General features: G+C 34.9%; 2 protein-coding genes across 2 annotated transcripts; both read left to right on the top strand.

Moving 5' to 3' along the window:
- Window positions 1-1016: 1016 nt before the first annotated feature.
- LOC149199168 (disease resistance protein RPP2B-like) lies at window positions 1017-3159 on the top strand. The gene is made up of 4 exons (XM_089402323.1): window positions 1017-1182; window positions 1340-1518; window positions 1627-2627; window positions 2720-3159. The coding sequence occupies exons 1-4, from the start codon at window positions 1160-1162 to the stop codon at window positions 3035-3037; spliced, it is 1521 nt and encodes a 506-aa protein (XP_089258449.1). The 5' UTR covers window positions 1017-1159; the 3' UTR covers window positions 3038-3159.
- On the top strand, window positions 3098-8557 carry LOC149199169 (uncharacterized). Its single transcript, XM_089402322.1, has 7 exons — window positions 3098-4169; window positions 4834-5460; window positions 5820-6311; window positions 6423-7100; window positions 7194-7295; window positions 7431-7753; window positions 8034-8557. Exons 1-7 carry the CDS (start codon window positions 3102-3104, stop codon window positions 8344-8346), a joined length of 3603 nt encoding a protein of 1200 aa, XP_089258448.1. The 5' UTR covers window positions 3098-3101; the 3' UTR covers window positions 8347-8557.
- Window positions 8558-10170: the final 1613 nt, after the last annotated feature.

The raw sequence follows: 10170 nt of genomic DNA on the forward strand, positions 1-10170 counted from the left end.
ACGCTGCTGGCGATTGTGTTTGTGCAGAAACTCTCCCAGGAGCTCAAGCTCCAATCCCTGGACCTTCTAATGTTGTAACTCCACCGAAAAATGAGATAGAACATACCCATCTGGGCGGCAAATCTCCAGTCTCCGAATCTCCGGGGAAATCTGAGGAAAACGTGAATCTCAATGTACCAGAAGCCCCCCAGTGCGATGAAGCTCCATCCCCTTCCACTTCCGGAGTTGCAACTATACCAGATGTCATTGGCACCATAATACATCAAGACATTGTTCAAATCGATGGGAAAAATGTGCCTGTCGATCTCGATCTCCTTATGAACCACATATCTGACCTTTTGAAACTGAGAGAGAAGGTACATCACAATCTTTCATATCGATCCGAATTACAACATAATTAGATTGTGAACTATATCATTAGATAGTATTATAATTATTGTGTGATATCTGATTTGAATATGGTTTCATTTCTTGTTTCTTCTTAGGAAATGAGTCCAGGGAAAAAAGTATCAAATCCCAGCACCTCTGGGCATAAAGGTTCAGGTTTCACGAATTTAAAGGACATATTGTCTTTCACGAAATTAAAAGAGATATTGTCATCGGACGACTTCAAGAAGTTCACGGACTTAGTGTCATCAGGATTAGACGCTGCTTCTAAATTGGTGTGTATTAATCTCATTATAGAGAATTTCATCACTTGCAATTAAAACTGAAAGTCCAGTATAAATATATTAAATCTGAAAATTTCTCTTCTTTTTTATGTTGTTCAGAAAGATATTATATCTGGACCTGTTACAAAACTCTTGCAATTAAAACTGAAAGTCCAGTATAAATATATTAAATCTGAAAATTTCTCTTTTTTTTTTTGTTTTTTTTATGTTGTTCAGACACAGATTATATCTGGACCTGTTACAAAATTCCTAAAGGATGTAGGCCAGGTAAGCGTTTTTACTGCAGGACTTCTGGTGGTCGCAAATACCTTGGAAACATTTCAAGAGGTTTCCTCGAACCAACAAGAGTGTTTGGATCTGTTAAAAGAAATGAGTTATTTTGCTACTATTGTTAAAAGACTCACAGAAAGGCCGGAGAAAAGCAGGAGGTTGTAATCCAAGAGTCAGTAACATTGATTGTTGAAGGGGCGATCTTGTGCTGTACTAATATGGACCGTTCGTACTGGAAAAGGTAAATACTCAACATTCTGTGGTTCATCTTATTTACCACGATGTGTATAAATAAAATACAAAGCTGTTTCATAGTGGTCAAATCCGCAGAAAGCCCATGCTTTATACCCAAACATAGAAAGAAGTGTTTTTCATGGAATTTCCTTGCTTGATTGCAGGTTCTTCTCAACGTCCAAAGTGAAAGACGATCTGAGTGGCATGAGACAGAAGTTAGAAGACAAATACAGGAAAATTGATATCGAAATCGGTCTTCGTCTTCTAACTGACATGGAGCGTGTTTTTGCTGCCATGGCGGCGAGGAATTCCCCTCTGTCTAAAGAATATCCTGAACATGCTGGTAAAAATATTGTCAAATTAATTTATATTGAAATTTAAATTATTGTGAGTTTAATTTTATTGCTCACAACTTTAAATATGGATGTGGTGTTGAATATTGTTGCAACAGTCGGCATAGAGGAGTCAATTGAAGAGGTGATGAAGCTTTTGGAATGTGACAGTGAAAAGAATGTTGTCATAGTTATCCTCCATGGTTTCGGAGGAATCGGTAAGACCACCCTCGCAGATGCGGTCTTTTCAAAAGTTGAGGGTTGTAAATATTCTAAGGTTAAACAGTTTAAAGATATAAATTCTAAATCTGATATAGTGGAGTTACAAAAAGACATATTAAAAGATTTGATGGAACCTGAAGAATCTGTACAGATTCGAGGGTATGAGGATGGACAGACAGAGCTGGGGAAAATATTAAAAAAAATGCAGGCCTTTATATACATTGATAACGTTTTAGATCGAGTTGAGCTTAAACATCTTTTGCCAAAAAATCTGCATGAAGCAAAGAAAGTAAGGTTTCTCCTTACTGCCCGTGACACAAATGTGGAGCGAGCATTCCCAAGATCTGCGTCTCCCCAAATCTATGATATGAAGGGCATTAAGAATCTACAAGCTGCACGGAGTATTTTAGAAGAGGGAACATCGACAGGATTAGCTTCTAGTCAACTCGATCAAATAATAGAAAAATGTGATGGAGTTCCCCTCATGTTGGAATTAGTAAAACGATTCATAGATTATGCCGGCGATAACCCCGGCGATAAAGGGGCCGCTTATAAGCAACTGATGGAAAAGGAAGAAATATGGAACAAGGACGATTTTAAGGAGATGCGCATCAGCTTTGCCTACGACGCTCTTCCTGAAGAATGCAAGGATCCATTCCTAGACATCTGTTCGTATTTCAGAAGATGGGATTGGGACACAGTGGAAAATATTGTTGGAAAAGATGAACTGCAAAAGTTAGAAAGCAGAGCACTGGTGACTAAAGACACATTTACTGGGGTTGTAAATGTGCATGATGTGATCTTAGAACTTGGTTTCCATATGTCAAAAGGAAAGCAAGTGAGATTGACATTCAGCAGTGCAAGGGAACTGATGGCGTCCCTGGAAGAGAAAAAGGAGGTAACAAATCTATGAACTCAAAAAAAGGTTATATACATGTTTGTTTATAGAGTATCTGTTTTGATTTAATTATATTTTATAATGGCATGCAGGGTGCTGAAGGGATTAAGGGAATTTGGTTAAGTGGTAATAAGGATGTGTTGCAGATATCTGCAACAACACTCGACTCAATGCATAAATCATTGAGAGTTCTTCAACTTGGAAATCTGACAGAGGTGGAGGGCAAGTGTAGTAAAATATTTGAAGAGTTGGTATTTTTTAAAGCGAAAGTTCGGCAGCTTCCGTTTCATGATGTGTCAAACTTAAAGCAATTAAGATACCTCAGTTACACACCCAATGAGTTGAAGCTATCTAAGGCAAGTGATTCTATTTCTCCATTCAGTTTTCCCGAGAAAATTGGTTCTACGTAAGAAAATGTTTTACTACGTTTAATGGTTTCATATGATTGTGACGTACCAATTACATAACTTGCAGATGCCTTCAAGTTTGAGACACATGGAATTTGATGGAAGTTCACATTCCCATGCTTTTCAAATCTCGTCCAAGGATCTTCAACACCATAAAGATTTGAGAATACTAAGATTGGTCAACTTTTCAAAGTTGACCAATCTGCCTAAAGAGTTTGGCGACCAAGTAACTTGTTTGCAGGAACTTTCTCTTTCAAATTGCCAATCCATAAAGAAACTGCCCGATTCAATTTCAAAGCTTCGGTCTTTACGGATACTGGAAATGGATAATTGCTCAAATTTGACTGAGTTGCCGGTCGACTTCGGATCGTTGAGTTCTCTGCAAGAACTCAATCTGGCTGGCTGCATAGAATTAAAAGCACTTCCAGATAGTATCGATAAACTTTCATCATTGAAATTATTGAATTTATCAGATTGCAAGAAGCTTTTAAATCTCCCCAGTGGGTTAGGAAAGTTAACCTGCCTTGTTGAATTAAATATAAAGTCTTGCAGGAGCCTAGAAAATATCCCAGAAAGCATTGGACAGTTGAAGCAATTGCGGGTCTTGCATATGGAATGTTGTGAGTGTCTAAAAGAACTACCTGATGGCTTTTGCAACCTCTCTTTTATCACACATCTTTCATTTACAGGTTGTAATAGCCTGGAGAAGCTTCCAGATAGGTTTGGTCAATTAAAAAGTTTAAAAGTGCTGGACATGAGTGGGAGGAAAACACTAGAGAAGCTTCCGGAAGGTTTTGGTCAACTGAAAAATTTGGATAGGTTGGATCTTGAAGATTGCAGACAGCTTAGAGAGTTGTGCAATGACTTCCACTGCCTTTCCTCGTTGCAACAATTAGATTTGACAGGCTGCGAGAGCTTAGAGAAACTCCCTGAATACTTCCATTTCCTAAACTCATTGCAAATGCTATTTTTGAACGACTGCCCCAAGCTAGAAGGGAAATCAATGGACCACGTGACAAAGATGAACACATTACAAGTTGTGGCCATCGTAGGAAGCGATGAGTTGGTGCAGAGATGGGGAGAAATTCAAAGGGATTGCCATGGATCATCGTATCCGTCAGTTATTATTTCAGAGGTAAGCATATCGTCTATTCACATTTAGGATTTAAAAAATGTTATTGTTTTTATTATTTATAATTATTTTTCGTATCCGTCAGTTATTATTTCAGAGGTAAGCATATCGTCTATTCACATTTAGGATTTAAAAAATGTTATTGTTTTTATTATTTATAATTATTTTTTAAAAGTAAATTTGAGATTTAAAATGGATTTAAAAATATAATTTTTAAAATAATAAAATAGGAAAAAAAATTAAGTAATAAAAAATTAAATACAAAGGTTTTTTTAGATGTTTTATTATTTATTCAAATTTTTACATTATTAATTTTTGAAAATTTTATAGATATATTTTTTCATATATTTTCAAAAAAATAATATTAAAATATGTAAAATAAATGATTATTGAATCACAATTCAATATTACATCCAAAATATATAAATTTAAATTGAAAACTAAATACATCTATATAAAAATAACTTCAAGATATAATTAAAACCTAAAATTCCCTTATTTTATAAAAATATTTATTCTTATAATTAATATTAATATTTTGAATTCTATTATTTTTCTATAATTAATATTATTAATTTTTAATGTTATTATGTAATTTATACATATAAATCTTTGTTTTTTTCAAAATTTTCCTAATATTGTTTTCCAACAAACAATTATTTTACAGGAAGTGCCAAAAGCAGAGAATAATAAAGAGAATATGAAAAACAGTGTTTTATCGGAACTGGATCGCCTGCTTACAAATGGACGAGGAGAGCCAGTCCATCTATCTGATCTTCTACCAAACACCTCCGCCCTTCTCATATTTGATTTCGACGTCGATCCAGATAAGGACCGATTCCCGTGGCCCTTAATTGAGGAGACGGTCGATGATGGAATGCAAATAAAAATAATATATATTGGTCCACACTTTGATCAGTTGCCCACGAAGGTCAAAGATACCATATTTGTGGTCCATGAGTCGGAAAATCGTCTAACCAATATTCTCATGAATATGATTATGACAAGAGAAGGAGATGTTAAGGATTATGGTGAATATCTTCAAATGGATGCGAAGATGGTGGGGGATGGCAACAGCGATAACTATGCTCCTTGTTTTAGTTGGAGATTTTTGACAGAAGGTGAAGTGGAGGAATTTGTGGTGTGTAACTCTGGGAGATACCTACGGTTGAAGCAGCTTCAAGCAGAAACGGATGAAGAGAGTAGTAATATAGAGATGTTGAGAGAGTTGTTTGCACCTGACGGGGACGAAACCACTCCCGTCTTTCAAAAGAAAGATTCATCAGTACAACAGGTACGAATACCTCAAAGGCTTCAGCCCTCCTTATCCAATTTCGCACATTCACCCTTTGACTGTGGTCACCAGTTGAATGTCTCGATCTTACAATCTATTTAATTTGATTTTTTAATTAATTCTACTCACGTCTACTGAACAAAGCAAATTTTAAACTTTACTTAATTCATTGCGCCCGTTTATTTTGTCGGTGTGACTATTGTAGGATCCAACTGGAAAATTAGTTACTACTGGTCTATCTATCCAAAGCAATAATATCTTTTACTTCACTTAAAAATTGATTAAACTTCATTTTACTTATTGTGCTTGTTATACTATTGGCGTTGTGCTCGTTTGTTTTGTTGGCGTGACTTTTGTAGGATCCAACGGAAAATTCAGAACGGAAAACTACTTGTGGCGTTGACAAATTGGAAGGGAAAACTATTCTTGTAGAAATGTGGCCTTACGATTCATGGACATATGAAATTATCGCTCCGGTTTGGAAGGAAATGCATTTTATGGAGAAAGAGAAAGTTGACCTTGAAATTATATCAATTCCTATTGTGCACCCAAAGGAATGTGATGTAATCGATGTGTATAAGCAGTTTTCAAGACAAGTTCCTTGGCTTGTACTCCAAAATTCATGGACAGTAATAACAAGAGCAGTCAAGTTCTTTTTTGAGAAACACTGTGGGTGGGAAAAGCGTGATGAATGTGATGCATGGTATCCAACTATAAATTGGATCATAGATCCAAACGGGAGAATTAGTGTGTATAGACCTTCTAAATTCCTTAAAGAAGAATGGGAACAACCAAAGAATATGTCGACTTTAGAGTTCCTTTTCAACCACTCGGAAAGTGTCTCAGCCCAGGTTAATAACTTTATTTAATTTTTTCTTATATATTTTAACATAAAAAAATGATGATGAATAAATAACTGGTCGTTTTTTTTTAATTATATTCTTCTGGTTGTTTTTGGCTAGGTGCAAAAGTTAATGATTCCAGGAAAATTGATATGCTTATATAGAGGAAGGGAATATGATGAGCAGGTCATATATGATATGTGGAACGCACTGGAGCAACAGCAGCGGGACCGCATTCACATTATTCATTTTGGAGGTAGAAGAATGGCAAGTTTTAAATTCACTGACAATATTAAGAAGGATTATTATTATCGTTTGAAAAATACAGCTGAGATCGAGGGGATGTCTTCGCTGAATTTATCGGAGAATGAAATTCTGAGATTTTCACTACGTCTATGCCATTTGGAAGAAGAAATTAATAGAATGGAGGATAGTGAACTGAAATTCCTGTTACATTCTCATCCAGAAGACGAGCACTGCAGGTACGGATCCATAGCCTTCATGGACGGGGCTGGGAAAGTGGTTGCAGCTTTAGGAGGAAAAAATCTGCAGTCAATATCCGACGGGAAATATGTTGCACAGCGCTTCATAAAGTCAATAATGAATGATATCGAAGGAGGAGGAAAAGAAATGCATGATGAGGACCCCGGCGTCTTCGACAGCCTTATTCAGAACCTGCAAACAACGGCCGCTGCAGCCGTTGAGCAACAAAATGTGGATGCCTATTTCGAGAGCTTGCGAGAGTACATATCTGAGTTATGGGGAATGGAACTTTCTCAGGCTTGTAGATTCAACAAGGTTGATCGCTTTCTTTAGTACTCATCCTAAATTTTCTGAATCATATTATTTTTTATTCACATAATGATTTTTCAATTTCTTATTTTCTAATAGGAGGGGAAAAAACGGTCTTTGCCAAGTGTGACTTGGCCAACTTCAAGAGGCTTCTGTAGGTTAAAGAATTTCCTGTCAGAGGGAATCAACGACGATTGGGTTGTGCGTATTAAGCCTCTCCATTTTTGCGACAACCATTAATTACCTTTTTTTGGTTCGAACATGAAATTCATTGTTGGATCATGTCCAACTTCTATGTCAAATATTTGATCTAAATTCTGTTTTTATGGTTTTCAGAAAGAAATCATTTCTCGTCATCCTGAAAAAGAAGATAAGCCTGCGATCGTCATTCACGGTTTGCTGAAGGATATAGAGGAGGCACAATGGGCTGTTGCAGGTCTTCTTGCGGTGGCGGATGTTTTGGAGAGATTCCAAACTATTTCTGCCAACCGAATGGAGTACTTGTCTCTCTTATGGGAGATGTTTAGCGTGGCGCAATATATTAAGCAGTTTGATCAAAAGCCTGGGTTGTGGAGAGGGGTGAAGCGTGTAGCAACAGCAATAATAGTGGCTTACTCCTTCCACTGCTGTTCTCAAATTGATCAGTCCAAATTTGCCTTGTGAGTACTTGACACTTTAATGTTAACTAACAATAGTGATGTTCAAAAAAAAAAATTGTCATGGGTGGCTTGTCAAACGCTTACTTTTAGATAAAAAAGCTTATGAAATATGACTGTGCGCGGAGGCGGGCCTTCTATACAATCAAATAAATGTTTAGATCAAAGAAGCCTCCGCGTTGATTTGTGTTGAAGGCAGAGCCCGGTGAAAATAATTTCGAAAACTATGATTACTAAGTGGACTTTAAAAACAAATCTTAATGCAAGTTTTTACCATTGGCAGGTTCAGCGATCGATATGGGCAGTTTGCCAAACAGGGGATATGGGCAGTTTGCGACATAATGGCCAAGGCAATCACGGAGGGTCCTAGTAATGAAAGTGGGTCTCTCATAAAGGAAATGTGCGACTGCTTCCCTGGTTTCCGCTTCTTCCTGGAAAGTGGAGATGAAGGTGGGCCATCTTGTGAAGGTGAAAGCGGCGTCTATGCCGTCGAGGCTGGTTCCACAGCTATAGATGAAGGTGGGCCATCTTGTGAAGGTGAAAGCGACGTCTCTGCCGTCGAGGCTGGTTCCACAGCTACAACCGGAGAAGAATAAAACGGAACATCATCTACTTCTTGTGTGATAGCTTTCTTAGCTCCAAAAGCCAGACATGACTGACGAATTTGCTTCCTTAGCCTCTTTTTATGTAGGGATAATAAAAAATTTCAAAAACTTAGTTTTTGAAGTATTTTTAGTGAAATAAGTGTAATTAGTTTCAACGTTGTCTTTTTATTTTTCAAAACAATTTCACTAAATTTTTTCTGGATCCCTAGCTGGGTTATTGTGTTTTCAGTCGATTATAGTATTTAAGCTACTACATGTACAGGTTTATCCACAAATTTATCGTTGAAACAGAGAATATACCGTCACATGAGCAGATTTAATGAGTGGAACTGGAGCAGATCAATGAGGACTGAACTTTAGTAGCTATTATATGATGTTCAATTTACTTAAAATTGTTATTATTATTTTTATTTAATTATTACATTTTAGTTTTTGTTTTTATGGAAAAATAGCATAGTATGATATTGAAGATAATATTTTATATCATGGATATAATATGATCTGAGAGATCAAATTTCTTTATGTACAAATTTTAAAAGTGCAAAATATAATGTGTTATTTTTCATTGTTTAAATTGTATTTTTGAATACTAAATAGAATATATATAAAACCAAATAAAAATTTTAACCATATATATATATATATATATATATATATATATATTTTAATAAATATAAAGTTGAATTAGTTAACATAGATCTTTAAATAGTTTATTTAAATCTCTTGTTAAAATATTTTTGAAAACTATTTTACTTTTAATTATTTTACAACATATTCATGTTTTTTTTATTATAGTGGATATTAATTTTCTATTTATAACATATTTTTTATTTTTTATTTTAAAAGGACATGGACCAACAAATTTACATATTCCTTCATACTGGTCTGTAGAATTAACCTCTAGACTCAATAAAATATGACCCAATTTAACTTGTCTTCACATGGTTCTTGAATTTCTATAAAGCATGACTCGATTTAACCTGTTTTCATATGGTTCTTGAATATTTCCTTAGTTTTTCGAGGAAAATAATAAAATAAGGATTTAAGAGAATCCATCAAGCCTATAAAAAGGAATAGGAGCTAGCCATTGGATCATTGGGGTTTTATCTATCTTGTTGTATCCAGTTTGATCTAGGTGTTATTTTGTCTCGTGGAATCAACGAGGGTCCACGATTGTGCTTCAATACATTTGTCTTCTCTTGGAATTGAGATTTATTGTATGGGCATGTACCATTTACAAATATTAATATAAATAAAGATTGCATTTTCATATATGTTTTGTTTTCAGTGTTTTTATTGCAAAATTTTTAAAACATCTAGAGTGTACCAGATCTATTAGAAATTTTGGTGTTTAAGATATTACAAATTACTTGAAAATTTAAAGTTATAACATAAAACATACCCGATTTAACCCGTCTTCATATGGTTGGTTCTTGAATTTCTATGCGTGTCATAAGTGAATTTACTTTGAAATAATTAGCTTGAAATTAAAAGTTATTAAATTTTAAAATAGTTAAAAATCAACAAAGAGTTTTATGAAACCCACCCGTCATTCCTCTGGTGGAGTTTCATCATAGTTGTGCAAAACTCAAGGGTATTGTTTGGATTTAGTACCTAATATTTTTATAAATTGGAAATTCATTATAATTTAGTTGTCAAATCATTTTTTTACAAAGTGAAAATTTATTATAATTTAGTTGTTAAATCAGTGGTGGAATAGTTTTTACTAATTATTATTGACTAATGCAAGTTGACTTATCATTTTTATTTAAGAAGAATTATGCTACTAGGAATTATCTCACTTATAATTCCTAA

Source organism: Pinus tabuliformis, chromosome 2_1, assembly GCF_031772625.1.
Source record: "Pinus tabuliformis cultivar Carrire ecotype Pingquan chromosome 2_1, CPIR1, whole genome shotgun sequence".
NCBI lineage: Eukaryota > Viridiplantae > Streptophyta > Pinopsida > Pinales > Pinaceae > Pinus > Pinus tabuliformis.

Excerpts from the sequence above, each read along its gene's own strand:
- LOC149199168 (XM_089402323.1), top strand. The coding sequence starts at position 1,160 with ATGGACCGTTCGTACTGGAAAAG. Across the intron at positions 1,183-1,339 it reads GACCGTTCGTACTGGAAAAG|GTTCTTCTCAACGTCCAAAG; the intron begins GTAAATACTCAA and ends GCTTGATTGCAG. Across the intron at positions 1,519-1,626 it reads AGAATATCCTGAACATGCTG|TCGGCATAGAGGAGTCAATT; the intron begins GTAAAAATATTG and ends TTGTTGCAACAG.
- LOC149199169 (XM_089402322.1), top strand. The coding sequence starts at position 3,102 with ATGCCTTCAAGTTTGAGACACATGGAATTTGATGGAAGTTCACATTCC. Across the intron at positions 7,101-7,193 it reads AGGCTTGTAGATTCAACAAG|GAGGGGAAAAAACGGTCTTT; the intron begins GTTGATCGCTTT and ends ATTTTCTAATAG. Across the intron at positions 7,754-8,033 it reads GATCAGTCCAAATTTGCCTT|GTTCAGCGATCGATATGGGC; the intron begins GTGAGTACTTGA and ends TACCATTGGCAG.